The 17,272-nt window shown below is 35.3% G+C and overlaps 2 protein-coding genes across 2 annotated transcripts; one reads left to right on the top strand and one right to left on the bottom strand.

Moving 5' to 3' along the window:
* Window positions 1–676: 676 nt before the first annotated feature.
* On the bottom strand, window positions 677–6,419 carry LOC100371215 (ATP synthase F(1) complex subunit alpha, mitochondrial). Its single transcript, XM_002736159.3, has 11 exons — window positions 6,277–6,419; window positions 5,009–5,081; window positions 4,295–4,464; window positions 3,803–3,976; window positions 3,432–3,598; window positions 3,082–3,230; window positions 2,797–2,948; window positions 2,154–2,378; window positions 1,661–1,768; window positions 1,330–1,474; window positions 677–1,072 (listed from the first exon to the last, which is right to left on the bottom strand). The coding sequence occupies exons 1-11, from the start codon at window positions 6,334–6,336 to the stop codon at window positions 843–845; spliced, it is 1,653 nt and encodes a 550-aa protein (XP_002736205.1). The 5' UTR covers window positions 6,337–6,419; the 3' UTR covers window positions 677–842.
* A 284-nt stretch (window positions 6,420–6,703) lies between these two features.
* Window positions 6,704–15,646, top strand: LOC100371064 (tetraspanin-3-like). The gene is made up of 7 exons (XM_002736158.4): window positions 6,704–6,890; window positions 10,351–10,542; window positions 11,019–11,093; window positions 12,610–12,711; window positions 13,499–13,648; window positions 14,781–14,864; window positions 15,456–15,646. The coding sequence occupies exons 1-7, from the start codon at window positions 6,831–6,833 to the stop codon at window positions 15,537–15,539; spliced, it is 747 nt and encodes a 248-aa protein (XP_002736204.1). The 5' UTR covers window positions 6,704–6,830; the 3' UTR covers window positions 15,540–15,646.
* Window positions 15,647–17,272: the final 1,626 nt, after the last annotated feature.

Here is a 17,272-nt window from a genome sequence, read left to right as displayed (position 1 = left end):
TGGCCAGACTAAGCATTTTCACTAGTTTTCTCAAGAACTGCTGCAGACAGTAACACAGACGACCATATATGGTCATGTGATCTTAAGTACCGTTTCATACATACAACTGCTTGCGTGTTCTGACAAGATAAACAGAAATATTAAGCCATCACATATGGTCTTGATTCCATGAAATATTTATTGTTATACCATAGCCACTTAGAAACATCCTGATCACAGCTGGCAGTTGTATCTTTTTAAAATTTACTTGTGAAAGATACAAAATGGAGCCAGTTTATCCTTTATTCTGCCCATGGCAGTCACCAGATAAATTCACTTGTTCATGTGATGTTTTCGAAGCATGTTCAAACTGGAACTAAAAATGTGGTTCCTATAACAGGCTTGCCATAATTTGTAATTTTTTTCGTTACAAGCGATTTGCATTTTTTTTTAATTTTTTGATTTTTTTTGCATATGCCAAGTGTAAAATTGTTTACATTACCAAATATTGCTAAGATTTGAATTTGTATAAAATCACATTCAATGCCTGCCACAATTTTGTGACCATTTCTCAAAAAGGGTCAGACAGTACAAATGCGTACATCAGGTTATAAGAACCACAATTTTTTTTCTTTCTGGATTTTTGTGCAAAATAACATTCTTCTTTCATTCACAAATGCACTCGAGACACCAAAGCTAACGGCAACTTTTTAATGTTACTCCTGTGAAACTTCAGAGACTATACACACTTCCATATGTTGTGACAATAATATTTGCAATCACTTGCATATGGGGATTCCATTGTTCCAGAATTCATAACACACAAAATCTTAAGGGGACAAATACCTGATTCAAATTTTCATTCATTCAAAACTTTGCAAAAATGAAATTACAATTTCTTTAAGTTTCTTATCCGTAGACTCTGAAATGTGTTGTTCAGCCCGGATAACACCAACAAGGTCTGAGTGACTACTACGAATGTGTTTGAGAAATTCCTGCTCAAAGCGTGTGATCAAAGTTGGGTCGACTTTGTCTAGATGACCTCTGACACCAGCATAGATGACGCATACTTGCTCAGCAATATCCATGGGAACTGCAACAGAAAACAGTGGATGTTTACATAGTGATGAAATAAATGCATTTAGATTTTGCATAAAAAGATTTCATTGCAGGGATCCAACATAACAGTTCTCAAACTTGCATTAATTTCAATGACTTTCCCTAGAGTGTCACAAAATAGCAATTTTTAGCAGTCAGATTACCCTTCCACCCCATCCAGTCCAATAAGTTAGGATGTGGAGCTAAAAAAAAAAAAACGCTCCAAGGTTAAGCATTTACTGCAGTTCATACCATATTGTCCTTGTTTGAGGAGCTCTGTCAGACGAACACCTCTATTCAGAAGAGCTTGTGTGGAAGCATCCAGATCAGAACCAAACTGAGCAAAGGCAGCTACTTCACGATACTGTGCCAACTCTAACTTCATGGAACCTGCCACCTGTGAGAATGTTCAATCATTTTAATGTAATTGTAATTATTCAGGAAAACAAGCTATCAACTTTATCAGTGATATTGGAAATTATGAAACAACTCGTAGTTTCAGAAGCAATATTACATATTTGAAATGGGCCATCATTTCCAAAGGTTAATAATATTCAAAATGTGTTGCAAGTTTCTCAATTACCTGTTTCATGGCTTTTGTTTGGGCAGCAGCTCCTACACGACTTACAGACAGACCTACATTGATGGCAGGGCGAATACCCTTGTAGAACAATTCATTCTCCAAGAATATCTGCAACAAAAAGAAAAATATCAAAACTGAAACCAGCAAGTAAACCTTTCTCAAAAATGGAATAAATTAAGTACATTACAAGTGCCCGATTCCCTGTTCTGATGGAATATGTCTCAACAGTTCATAAAACATTTTACTTGTAAAAAAATGTCTATGCATGAATTGTTGAATATTAAATTTATCCCACTGGTACACTGTACAGTATAACCTATGAATACTGCAAGCGTCAAAGTGGGTGAATACAGTACGACTCAAGTGAATTCCCTGAATACCAGCGAAGCTTGGCAATTCCTGTCGAGTCAACTTTCGAAACACTCTTCAATACTGTTGCATGATCGAAACAGACTTAAAGTTATTGACAGGAAAGAAAGGGCAATAATTTCACCTGTCCATCTGTGATAGAGATTACATTTGTTGGAATATATGCAGACACATCACCAGCCTGAGTTTCAATAATGGGTAAAGCAGTCAATGAACCACCTCCAAAGGCATCACTCATTTTAGCAGCACGTTCCAGTAATCTTGAATGAAGGTAGAAGACATCACCAGGGTAGGCCTCACGACCAGGGGGACGACGCAGTAACAGTGACATCTGACGGTAAGCAACAGCCTGATAAAGAAAGACAAATGCAATAAAGTTTAGCATTTATCATCTTTTCTACATTTCTAATGCACAAATTTAATATGCCACTACAAGTATGTGTAGGCGGGGTTTCATTAAGTTCTAGAGTAGGTGATGAGATTTACAAAGAAATTAGCCAAATTAGAACACTATTCTGTAGGACCAAATCTTGAAAATACAAAGTAGTCAACTGAACAAGCCAAGTAGACAGTTATTTAGCCAGTAGACTTCTCTGAAAGAAACTCCTATACAGGCGAGGAAAGAATGGCAGCAACACTGATACATCAGAGCTGCAATATCAACTATCCTTGAACATTTATAGTTTTAGAATCAAATGTTTGCATACCCAATTTTTATAGAGAAAGGTGTTGCGCTAAAAATAAGGCAGCATTTGTAAAGTACTCACCTGTTTAGACAAATCATCATAGACGATGAGGCCGTGTTTACCATTATCCCTGAAGTATTCACCCATGGCACAAGCAGAGTATGGTGAAAGATACTGTAAGGGTGCAGCATCAGATGCGGTGGCACTCACAACAATGGTGTATTTCATAGCATCTACACAGAAAAAAAATTCACAAATGTGGTAGACAAGTTAAAAAAAGGCCATAAAGGTATGCTCATCTTTGCTCAGTTCAGTTTATTTAAGTCTTTGTAACAAAATTCTAACGTATTAGTCACCAAAGCTCACCTTCTTGAGTAAGCCTGTGAACAATCTGAGCTACTGTACTTCTCTTTTGACCAATGGCACAGTAAATACAGTATAATTTCTGCTTTTCGTTTGAACCTTCATTGAACTTCTTCTGGTTGATAATAGCATCAATGGCAACAGCGGTTTTACTAAAAAAAAAAAAAAAAAAGAGTTGACATGCAATAATTTGACAGAAACATTGACTGCTAATGATCACGACCTGATAAGGTGACCATTACAGCAGATGTGCAAAAAATATAAGCCAAGATTGATAACAAGTGCACTCTAGAATATGGTAGCTTGATAGAAAAAACTTTTTTAATAACACAGATTTTAGATGGTAAACTCACCCAGTCTGCCTGTCACCAATGATCAACTCTCGCTGACCTCTACCAATTGGCACAAGACTGTCCACAGCTTTGATTCCCGTCAACATAGGTTCTTTTACAGATATACGGGGAATGATTCCTGGAGCCTTCAAACCTACTCGACGTCTCTCTGGACTTTTGATAGCTCCCTAACAAACAAACACAGTTTTAACTGAAAATACTTTTAATTTTGTGGTCCAACTGCCATCACTTGGATCCATTTAAACAAGCATAGTTGATTTTTATGCAGATTTTTAAAGCCGAAAGGCTACAAATGATAGCAATTTTAAACAAATGATTTTTATCCATTGATCATTACAGAACACAACTAAATTATGGTTCTAAAGTTTTACCTTTCCATCGATGGCATTTCCTAAGGCATCAACAACTCTTCCCAGAAGTTCTTCTCCAACAGGAACATCAACAATGGCACCCGTCCTTTTTACAATATCACCTTCTTTGATCAGTTTATCATTACCAAACACTACAATACCAACACTGTCAGGTTCTAAATTCATAGCCATACCCTACAAGAGAAATAAAGCATTAAACATCTGCGTCAAAGTTTTCCCCCACACACCTAGCCTGGAATCAAGCCACTCAGAGTGCTCTTTCCCAGTGCACTCTAAAATAGCCTGGTGAATTGCTAAGTAAATATGTAGACGACACAGGTACTAAGTCATCACAGATTGGCTGTCTTCATGACTTCTGTACATTACCATGGGAAATTGCATGTGCAGGTTGATCTGTACATTAGGACCGCCCAAAGCCTTCTCGACTGATTCACTCATCTTAGTCTTTATTCAAATCGCACGATAATAGACTGCGTCTACTTTACCACACACCTTAATGCCACTTGAAAATTCTACCATTTCTTCTGCTTGACAATTTTTCAGACCATATACACGAGCAATACCATCTCCAATGGACATGACACGGCCAGTTTCTTCAAGATCAGCTTTAGTACTAGCCCCAAGAATTCTTTCTTCCAAAACAGATGAAACCTCTGCAGAACCTGACAAAAATAAAATATTTTATAATTAATGTTTTCTTAATGGCCTAAGGATTCTACTAACTTGTGGTTAAGTTCACTCATTTTTCTTTAACATGAATTCCATCTTTGTTTTTTTGGCATTGGTATTTATTTGTATCCAGAGATTTGGCTTGGTAACATAGACAAGTGGTAAATTGTTATGAATTAAAATACTAAATGTTAAAAACAAAATTCAAAAAATTTACATTCAATTTATCAAGATTCAAGTGTAATAATATCCATAATATTTAATGGAAATTTATCTCCCTTGCCTTGAACGTTCTTAGTGCAAAATTTATTTACGTCACCATTAGCTACTTAATTTTCTAAATATTGATATGAAAAAATGATGCATGTAAACAAGCCACCTACTCAAATGACTGCGCCCAGGCAGAATTTTATATTTTTACTCGTTAGTTAACCAATTGCAAGGATTCTTTTATTTTTCTGAAAAGGTTTCCACCTTCAGTGTCAAATACATTAATTAATTTAGGGGTTCTTGCCCCAAAGTCAAGTGTCAACATACCTTGGCATGACGGCCTTGATGTTGTAATATGTCTGTTTGAAATAAAAGTGGTGGCCTGTGCTCCACGACATACCTTGAAAAGGAAGTGAAAGGAAAATATTAAATGAACATCATGATCAGGTTTTTTTGTTACATTTCTCTTAAGTAAACAAGATGGTTCAAGCAAAAAGCAGGTTGAAATAAGACAAAAGCATGACAGTGGCATGTTGTAAGCACTACAGAAGCACAGGTCTGACTATTTAAATAATTTTGTACTGGTGTAAACAAGTAGTTGTGCCATATTCAGTTTACTTAAATGCAATATTTTGGAGTTGTATTTTCAGGGAGAAATTAGGATATGAAAACATTAGGTTAGGGGTCTGCATAAGACAAGTGACTGAATGCAGTTTTGGTTTTTGAACATTTGACATTGCAATTTCATGGCCTTGCATAGAGTCTGCAATGGTTTGATTTCATTGATGTTTCAATCATACATCTCTCATCGAAAGTTTTATTTTCAACATTGGAATCATCATTTCTTACGATTTGTTTTTAAATAATTTTTACATCGGTTGTGGCATGATCGATAAGGTATCATGTTTAACGATCCCAATAAGCTAGATACGATGGAAAAACATGTTAAACATTTTCTTCAAACGATTAGACTACAATTTACAACAAGTACATGCTGACCCACAGAGTACAGGAGTATGGTTCAAGTCGCTATTTTGAATATGCATTTAAAAATGGCATTCTTACGACAGGGCTATCTCACCCTTAAACTAAGATTCCTCAATACCCTGGATTGCACCATAGAATCATTGAAGACTATTGTTACTTAAACAACTAATTTGTCTATTGTATTTTTAATTACGAAAATAATCTGAAAATTAATGTAATAAAAAAAACCTGCGTTTCCAACTATAGCAATGCCTTTCACGTGAACATAGCGCCCGGTCAACTTTTTCGCCGGTATACCCACATGACCTTTGAACCATCCGAACACATCACGCTGGACACAATTTCTCTAAGATTTGACCTAACAATTAAATTCAGGTTTGGGATTTTCAAGTAAACTGATTCGTCGTGTATTAATACGCTATATATAACAAGAAAGACGTGCATGCCAAAACCAGTATCCTCAACGTGCACGGTGTTATGGTTTTTGTAGTCTACGTGCGGCTCACGACCTAATCACAAACGTGAAATTGCCGTGCCGGTCGCCGAAATGTATTTCAAAATAATGTAAGTAAGCAACAACATGGTCTCATAATATGAGCACATATTACCTTCGGTATATGCCTCGGAAGCTGCCTCACAAGAGCAGAAGTTAGACGTGCCGAAAACATCGTGATTTTTTTGCAACTTTCCGGCCACGACTTGACGAGCAGAAGTCTCGGAACAAGATGGCGGTCAAGGGGCAGTTTGGGAAATCCCGTGGTTGAAACTTGCCCAGGCTCTTCAAAGTTAACAATTCCTCTGCATTTTTTTTATTTAAAAACAATACGTCAATGTCAATTATAATAAGAATATTTTTTAATTTATAAAAACTACTTGCCTCATTATTTTCAGCATTTTTTGACTGTATATATATTGTGCATCAGAATGTTACGATAATAAACGTTATTAATCCAATAAGCCTGAACAATGTTGAGTTCAAGTGAGGTCACAACCCGGATATATTCCGCTCAACGAACAGTATTGTGGGTATTTGTTTCGTAAGCGTCATGTGATTTTCGAATGACGTTTATCAGAATATTACTTGTAACTCTGCATTTGAAGTCAGTCACCAGTTGAGATAGTTTATCCCAATTTCCGCGTTTTAGCAACCAAGGTTTCAATTATGGGTGTTTGTAGCGTTACAGCAAAATGTACGATGGTAATTCTGGCAGTTATATTTTGGGTAAGCTATTGTATTCGTGAATTGTCAACATCTGCGCCACCACTAGCGGGGATTGGAGTTGACGGTCGATTATAAGTATGCCGTTGGTTGCCGAAGTCTAGCAGGAAATATTGCTTAGAAATAAATATTTCCTGCCAGAATTCCGCAACCAACCACATACGTAGATCGTCAATCCCATGTGGTGCCATCGGTTCTCATCCCTCATGGAACGAAGTTCTATGCATCACTCAAATCATTAAATCCAGATCATGAAAAATTGTTATAACGGATGAAAACAAGATTCGTACTATTCCCTGTGAATATTGCAATATAGCGAGAGACTTCACTATTGGCGCTATCAAATGATATAATGTTATAAAAACTGTTTCTGCATTTTGTGACAACTATTTTATCTTGGTACATACTATGGCTAATTTGTCTGTTTTCATATTGCGACATTGTTGTGACTATACAAAGGTAGACTAGTTGTAAATTATCCGTACAAATATTATTTGCTATTGCTTCAACCGTCTTGGGAAAGTTGATATGGTTATTGAAACGTTGATGAGCACTTCCCAGGGAAGTTCCTGCTGTAATCTTATAATACTTCAATTGTAGAGGTCCATGGTACTCTATGTTACTATCACCACAGGGGCCTGACGATTTATTTGTGTGGTTGGTTGCTGAAATCAATACGTGGACGTTTATGGGGTGGAATGACTATGTTCCAGTACAGGGCCCTTATCCTTGCTCAAAATAGAAATTATAGAACAGAAACAGTTTGGTAATGTCATGAAGCATATATCATTAAATTTACGGTAATCATCCACGATCTGAAACTCCAAAATCGCTATTACTGTAAAGGGGGTAATTATTCACTGGGTTTTAATTTAGCTTATTTCGCTGACTGGAAAAATGCGCTAAATTAAAACACAGTGAATATGTAAAATTTAGCATAGAACACATTATCTAAATGACGAAACCGTGAATTTAAAACCCACTGAATATGCCTGAAATGGTAAATCAGTGAAATTTAAACCCAGTGAATATTAGTCATTTTACAGTACTTGTTTCTGGCCAATCAGCCTGCACTAAACTATATTACTAATCTGGTTGCTGATTAGTATGATAATACACATATTAATTTGCAATACCCGGTATTTCATTATGGCTGTAACATCTGTTTTTATAGCATTGTGTTTGTGATTGGCTTAGTTTATACAATGTACTACTGATATTGTGATTTATAATTTTCTGTCTGATATTTGTCAACATACATGTGTAATTGTTAGTATTTTTTTTCTACAAGACCATTTTGGGATCCTTTGTATTTAAATATTTGGAATTTGTGATACTCAAGTGTTGAATTAAAAATTTTTTTTTTGAATTCTATAATAAATAGGGTGAATTGTGTCAAGCCTACATTCTGTGGAATTGGAACGTATATACATGTACATGTAATATTGACTCTATTAAGTGTCTAGCATACAATATATGTACAATGTTTTGTTCATGTGCTCTTTAAATGGAACAAATATAGTACTAAGACAACGTTTTTTGGTTTTTATCTTTATTATCACTCTGACTCAGACACCCATCCCCTCGTACACACTTCACTCTGTCATGATGTTTACTTTAATGTATGATTAGTTTACTGCTGGCCTTATGCCATTGACTCATTTGATTAATACATGGTTACACCGCCTGATAAAAGATTTCATGGATAGCTAAAATGAATGGGGTGGGGTGTGCTACACTATAAGATTGCAAAGTTTAGACTGCATGTTGTATATTGAATGTGTGTAGTGTCCAGTGTTCCCTTCAAATTGTTATGGTGTGTCGTACATTTGAAAATCAGTTAAGCAATGAGATTTTGTGTGACTCGTCTAGTTATGCTTATTGTTTGGTGTACCAATGATGCAACAAAATCACATACTAATATGGTAATCTTGGATCTTATAGTCACATACAATCATTAAAATGTTTTAGCTCTGACTGGATACAGTCCAGGCTTATAGATTGGGTTGCATTAATTTGTTGCTTTGTCAGGATTTCATAACTTGGTACATACCGGTACATGTAGTTGATACAGATTTTTATTCATTCAGATTCAAAATGTCAAAGTGGCAGCCATATTTGACTTCAAAATGGCATGCAAATATAAATTTTCTATTTGCTGAGAATTGTCTCCAAGGTGTAATATTGAAATTGGCCATCTGCTCATCTCATGTTTGCTTATACATGAGATTGCAATCACTAAATTTATAGAGGCAACATGTTGTTTCACTAAGGTATTTTTGTAGCGATCCTATCCAATATGGCCGGCTGGCAAACTTTTTTTTTTTTACGAAAAATACCAATTTTCTTCCTTTTTTTTGGCATAATTCTAAGTTGATCTGTGCTATTATCCCTATGCAGTCAACAAGCTGTCCAACTTAATTTTGTGATTTCGTTTTGGTTCAAAATCCCCACGTGTACAGAATCTGTCCTGTTAGAGGACACATTGCTAATCAGTCTTCCATATTTATTGGCAGGTTATTTCCTTCATTTTTGGTACAGCCAGCCTTGTGTAGATTTGCTCACGCTAATACTGTGGGAGTTTTACAACGATTACAATAATATCCTATAAGTATAAGATCCTATGATATGCAATTGGTTGTATAGATTTAAGTATGAAACCAAATAGTTCCAACTCTCAGACCAGGTTTAGATAAATTTGATACAGTGATTCCTTGATAGATTCAAGTTTTCTACATTGATTCACCTTTCATGATACAAGAGCTGTGTCAACATGACAAATATATTTTTTCCTGACTTAATTTTGGTGCATGTAACTTCCTTATTCTGTGAAAGAGGAAGACTGACCATATAACAGTCTTTTAATTCACCATGTACTTTTTGACAGCATTTTCAGGTGACCAGTGTGGATTATGCTTTGGCAGATCTAGTTTTGATGCATTGTCCTTGGGCAGCTACAACTATGTAATGATACATCTACATGTGGATGAATAATAAATGAAAATAAAACCCAGTATTAAAGTAGTTTTTACCTTGCATGGCACTCAGTAGAAAGATTTGCTTTTATTAACTTCTCCTAAATCACCAAAGCGACATTATTGATGTGATACATCAAAACCCCCAATAGTAATGGTAGGAGTTTAATATAATGATTGGATCTGCAGTCTTGGTTCATCATTTACAATTGCATGGTGAGGCATAAGAAACAATTTTTGAATAGCAACATGATTTGGAATTCTCTATTTGGCAAGTGACAGGTACGAGCAATATCCTGGAACTCCTGTCCATGCTCAAGTCCATCTCTGTATGCAGTTCCTACCCCTATATTTTATGAGCTTTTCGTGGTAAATACTTGTATGAATGCCAGTATTGCTTTCACTAACCAATGATACATGTACGTAGCAAAACCATAGAATGTAATGCATATGTGAAAACTAAGAGTATTTTAAAAATTTCTTCTCAGGCGGCTGCTGCAGGATTGGGATATGTTGGCATCCATGTATTTGTGACTTACGGAAACTATGAAGACATCACCAAATCATACTACACATTAATTCCAGCCGGGATAATCCTAGGAGCTGCTGTCTTTCTACTGATTACTGGTTTAGTTGGATGTTGTGGAGCATGTATTGAAAGCAAATGCTTACTTGGAACTGTAAGTAAACTTGATAATATGATGATTTCATAGTGGCATTGTGGTCTGTTTTGGAGACATTTTAGGGATAGAAGTCGGATAATCAACTATGTGAGTGAGCAGTGTTACCTCATTTTCTGTTAAATTTTTTTCAAGTTTTACTAAAAATATAAAAATGAAATAATTGCCCAAGAGTCTGATATTAATGATCTAGCTTTCAGAGAATTCAATTTTTGGGGTACATACACAAAATACAGAATACTTAGCAGCAATTATCCTGTTAATTATCTCAGTACTGATAAATTTTAGTTATGTGCATTTTTACAGAAATATAATAAAATGTAATGTGGCTTAGGTAAGATTAATTCTGTTGATAACAAGTGTCAGGCAGCCTTAATTGATTTGTACACTCAGTTTGCTTCATTGCCACTCTGCTGATATCTTTTATATTATTGCTGCCTTATTTATCGTTCATTGTAATATTTTTTTTTTTCCAGTTTTTCACGCTGATATTGTTGATTCTTTTGTTGGAAATCACAGGAGCCGTTCTTGGATTTGTATATCATGGCGAGGTATGGTTGTGCTTCTGTTTATATGAGACAATTTCAATATCAAGTTGTTGATCTAGCTTTCAGAGAATTCAATTTTTGGGGTACCTACACAAAATGCAGTATATTAGCCTTTGGCTAGGTATTTCAAACTGACTTTAAATAAACGAATTGAATTGTTACTAGTTGTATGGCAGTGTCAGCTGATACCTGACTATATTTGCTCTATTAGTATCACATGCAAATGCACTTCCATCTCCAATGTGCTTCTAATAGAATAAATATGTTATGTATTATTTGTTCTTCATTGTAATTGTAATGAAAAAATGCAAGTTTGTAACATGTAATTATGTTGTGATTCATACACGTCATGATCTTAAGGTAGAAAAAGCATGTTGTTCTCTTGACTCCTGTGTGCAGATTTGATTAGGTTTTAGATAAAATCAGTGCTTATTAATTACCTAATTTGCATGATAATTAGCTGATTTGTAGGTGTCTATGACTGTTACACTGATATCTAAAGAATCACTCATTAGATTTTGATGAAACTTGGTACATAGATGATGCTCTGGGACAATGCACAGATCTGATTAGTTTTGGGTTGAAATCAAAGTGATATAAGTACTTTAAAACAGTCGATGATAGGGACAACAGGTGCTATAATTTTTTTTTCTGACAAGATATACAACCAAAATTTCAAGTCATCAATTTTCATATATGGTCATTATTTTATTGAATATTTATAATTCATAGCTACTTGGAACCCCCCAGATCATTGCTTGCAGTTATATTTTTAAGTGCTGTATTTGCTCTAATAAAAACACATGTGCTAACTTCATGCCTCCAATACCTTCAGCACACGGGTGTTCTTTCTAAGCTTTCTTTGATCTAATCTGTATTTTATCTGATCCAAGTTATGTCATCACAATTTGAATTTTGGTATTTCAACTCAGTCCAATGGCCATTTATTTAGTGATGAGAATACTTAGATTACTTAATTTAATCACAATTAATTATTGCTGGAAACTGTAATGTAAATTATTTTCACAGATTTTACTTAAAGGGCGGTGGTCGTTGCGTCGCACATGTGCCACATTTGTGTTGATAAACATTGATTTTCCCACAATCCCATGCGCTCTTCTAATGGAAATCACAAGTATGAGGTTTGACCTGGGCGTGACTTGAACTAATTACCGCCGGTGACTTCTTCGATACCTTCCAATCACCTAAAAAATACCTTATTAAAACTTGGTAATGTCTCAGTTTGTACTCGTCTTTGTGTATATGAGACACATATATCTCGCACATGCGAAATGTGACGCCTATTGCGCTTTAAGCCGCACTGCAGCCTAATTAATCAAATGTAATTTCACTGGAACTTATTTATGCTGATTATATATACCCTTGTTATACCAAGTAAAATATTGCAAACAAAATGCTGTATAGTACTGCAGTAAATTATTATGTATCGTGTCTTGGCAATAAATATTTGCTTTCTTAACTTGTAAATTATTCATTAAAAAAACATAACTTTTATTAGGTGAAAAAGAATATCCGAGAAGGTATGGATGATGCCATTCACAACTACAATGGGAATAATGACTCGGCCGGTTCTGGCAGTGTGGACTATATGCAGGAAGAGGTACAGTAACAATTATATACTTCTACAATTATACATATTTGATAAGGAAGTGAGAATAGATGTTTGTCTTCATCTCAAACTGTGAACCCAAATGTATACTGTATTTGCCCTAAATTAATAATTATTTTGACCATAGAAACGCCTCTGTAATTTGCATTAGTGTATACACTACTTAAAAAGCAAGTACAGGCTAAGCAAGGACGAGTGATAGCAGCTTGGCTAGCCCTAAAAAAATAAACAATATGACCTTCGTGCCGGAATCACAGTCTGTGTGTAAATTCAACCATTTCCTCCTATGATATGCATGTACTGAAGTTAAATATTGTTGAATGTTGGTTGCACATACTCGTGTCTGCATATTCCTATTACATGCTTATGCATACCTTACTGGGCATGTTTTATTTTCTACAGTCTATTTTCAAAATTCTTGGTTGTCTCTCAAATTGTGTTTAGTTAATAATATTGTGGAATGAAAGTGCTAAATAAATTGCTATATATCTTACCTACTAATTAAGGAGTATGCTGGTAGGTATATCACTAAATATTGCACAATACACTACATTTATGCTTGAGTCGCAGTTGAGTGCATATATGGAGTGAATTATCAGACCTGAATTATTCAGTCTGCTATTTCTAACAGATCTCCAGCGTAAAGTTGGTAACAGACATGGAAACTAACAATACATTTTTAGTTTTTCTGTTACGTGCATGCATGTGTCTTCCATGCTCAGCTTCAAAACGCAGATTGTAGATTCTTAATTTGATTTTTTCCCGACTATCCCATCAGTTGAAGTGTTGTGGAGTTTATAACTATACAGACTGGAAAGACACAGACTATTTCAAGAAGACCAAGACTGTACCAACAAGCTGTTGTAAGAATACAACGGATTGCACTGGGAGTCTAGCCCCGACAGAAACTGACAAGCTCTATCAGGATGTAAGTATTTAACTAAATTACCACCAAGTACCGATACATGAACTCTGTTATTGTGTTGTAGTATTCCTTATAAACAGACTGCATGACTTGAATGGGTAAAAGGTAGGCCATTCACAGCATTGTAGTCGGTGTTCTTGAACATGCATCGGTGTTGTCTTTCACAAATTTAAAATAATAACATGCATTGATGGAAAGTTAATTTGAGCAATACAAAGACATTGATAAAAGTTGAAGCCTGCAAAACAGTTACCAAGTATTTCAGGGGTGCGGGATCTCTAAATTCGAAAACAAATATTAGAGTAGTAACTTGCATATATAGCAGCAACAATGCAACAAAGTCTCACAAATGCAACGTATATCATGAAGATCTATCTCATTAGCAGCATTAACAATTATTTGCAGTTTTTACTGCTCAATCACTGGCGAGACAAATGATAAAAAAAAGCAGGAAAAAAATTAGTAAATCGAGGCAATGTTTATTCAAGAAGGTTGCTAAAAAAAATAGACTAACCCTGACCTCTAGAAATACCTAATTCATATAGTACTTTGTACCTTAGTACTGAAGACCGCTTCACATGGCAACACAATGCAAGTTGTAACATCCCGGTTGATGCATGCTGGGAGTGGTGAAGATGGCGGCAAAGACTGCATAATTTTATTCGAGATGTTCAAAAGCAGCCCAGTGTTCTCCCCAGCATTCAATTTGTGTGCAGGGCCGCCACGCTGCTTTCCCTGCCCGCCACTGTGGTCTAAAGCCGCCACGGTGATTAGTAAGACCGCCACAGTGCTCTTTTCATTGTTCATCCTGTGAACTGTATTACGAAATATAGAAAGAAATATGTAGCTATCAGGGATCTTGCCACACTTCCGACCAGGACTATTGTCCGACTTTTCGACCGACATGCATCCTGCCAGTCGTGGATTATAATTTGTAAACAATAGACGTAGTCGCACGATGTGGTAGTGGCTTATAAACAATACAAGTTAATTTTGTAAAATTAGCATCTCTTTGTTCGTAAGTAAATACTTTGACGATCGACGCAGTCTTTAGATTGAAAGCTAACATTTTTTCTGGTGACTGCAAGATTTCTGTCTGTCTTCGCACCCATTTCATTATGTTTCTTTATTACAGGGGTGTTTTGTCAAACTGACTGACATCTTCCAAGATAATCTCAAATACATTGCTGTCGCTGCATGTGTGTTAGCCATTATTATGGTAAGTTTACAAATTTCTGATGTCCATTTGGCTTAAAACATATACTTTTGTGGAATAAACATTGCCATGACAACCAATTTACTTTCTCTTTGGAAACCCTACAAATCTAATGCAGTTGTGCAAAGGGATTTTTACATGCTATAATGTGCAGACATGTATCTTTGTGGTGGTCAAGCGTGAGATTCCTTTATAAATATTACATTTATGTTGGTATCTGGGAGTTTGTATTCCATAGATCCTCAAAAAGTTAAGATCAAACATCAAACAAACATTGACACTGTTTTAATTTTTATATATTGAATATTGAATACTTCAACAACAGGATATACTTTCACCGTTTAATAATTATTAAATAATGGTTCAATTACATGCTTTGCAGATTACTTTGGATCAACAAATAATCTTCTGAAACAGAAAATGAACATTTCCCCATTATACTGTATGTGGCACACCTCTGATACCCATGCATGATAATTAGAAGCAATACTAATTTTGTGTTAGGCATTAGCCCTGCCTGGAAAAAGTGTTGCTCAATAGAGCCTAATAAATGCATAAAGTTATGTCTGACATCTGAAATGTTTCTATTTGCAGCTTATTGGTATGATATTTTCATGCATGTTAATCTGCAGTCGTAAGGAAGTACCATATGTGAGTCTTCAAGGAGAATATGCCTAGTCAGCTGTCATTGCTATTTGATGTGCTGCTCAATGTCATTTACTAAGTTTTGTATAAAAAAAAAAGGATAACAGCGCATTTCTCCAATAAATGTAATACTGAAAGTTCTTAATGTCCGGCCAAGATAAATTTGTACTTGTGTATACACTGTAAACATATTGACAATTACAGACTTTGATGATAAATTTGTGATTAGTTCATTAGCGTACATTCAATAATAATATTCTCCTGCATAGGCCCCCATTTGATATGCTTTGTACATACAGCCAGGAGTGCAAAAAAATAATAATAGACTCCCAATGTGAATTCATTGCATTCATATTCTGTAGCATATTTTGGATCAATTTGTGCTGTATCTCTGCTAGTTATTCCGATCATTTGTTTTGCATTGATGTACCAGCGTTTGCATTTAATTCTGTTTAATTTGAACTGTTATTTGTAATGTGTATAATTATATGAACCATCTGCAGGATTTCTTTGAATTTTTGAATTCTGAATATAAACAGATGTTTAAAATCGTATATACCAGTATATATATAAAGAGAGGTATGCCTGTTCAGAAAAGACATGTCTGCAGGTGAAAGTACATGTAAACGTTTAGTATTTTAGTTATTTATAACATGGATTGGTTTAAGCTGTGTATTTTGTTCTTTTTCCTATTTTTTTCGATTTGAAGACAGTTATTTTATACATAATAAGATTACACATGTAACATTTGTCCTATGGTTTTGTTCTATTGAAAGCTCTGATGTAAATGACAGGTGTATCTTTTTCAGTTATCCATTATACAATTAAAAGTAATTTAATTTATTTTGTGCGATTGGAAAATTCTTTAGTTTCCATTGTTTCTCTGGGATGCAGAGATGCCGGTGTTCAAAAGCTGGCTCACTTGGAGGTAATTGTACATCTGGGATCCAATCAAATATGGTGGACATATACAAGTTATTAGATCGTGCCAGAACGCATTGTCACCTGTGTCTTTGACGTGACGAGTTTGATTTCATTCTAATCTTGGCAGTTGACACCTTTGTTACCTGAATGCAAATGTTATTCCTTGTGTTATGGGAAGCATACAGTGCTATGGTAGTCAGTGTAAATATTCATCATAGTTATTATTATACTGTGTTTAGTTAATGATCTCAGTGACTACTTGCAAGTCATCTCGTCACTGATGCAAATGACGGACAGTTACCAAAAAATAGGTCACTTTCGTGGCCCCTAAAGTTATGGCAGCATCACAACTACACACAATTGGGGAATTTCAATGTCATTCTTTTTTTGACTCCCATGTGCGAAGCACAAAAAGGGAGTCTTTGCAGTTAGTGTGTCTGTATGTGTGTGTATGTGTGTGTGTCCGTCTGTTCCACTGATATCTCAAGAACCATACATCAGTTTTTGATGAAACTTGGTGCATAGATGCTCTGGGCCAATGCGCAGATTTGATTAGGTTTTGGTGAAAATCCATGCATATTAATTACCTAATTTGCATGATAATTAGCTGATTTTTAGCTGTTTCATGACTGTTCCACTGATATCTAAAGAACCACTCATTGGATTTTGATGAAACTTGGCACACAGATGCTCCAAACTAATGCGCAGATTTGATTAGTTTTGGGTAAAAATCTGCAATATTAATTACCTAATTTGCATAATGATTAATCAATTTTCGGCTTTTCCACTGATATCTCAAGTACTAATCATCACATTTCAATAAAACTTGGTACATAGATGTC

Source organism: Saccoglossus kowalevskii, chromosome 13 (assembly GCF_978046115.1).
Source record: "Saccoglossus kowalevskii chromosome 13, keSacKowa6.1, whole genome shotgun sequence".
Lineage (NCBI taxonomy): Eukaryota > Metazoa > Hemichordata > Enteropneusta > Harrimaniidae > Saccoglossus > Saccoglossus kowalevskii.
Note: the sequence above shows the minus strand (reverse complement) of the source record. Positions and strands in the feature narration are given on the sequence as shown.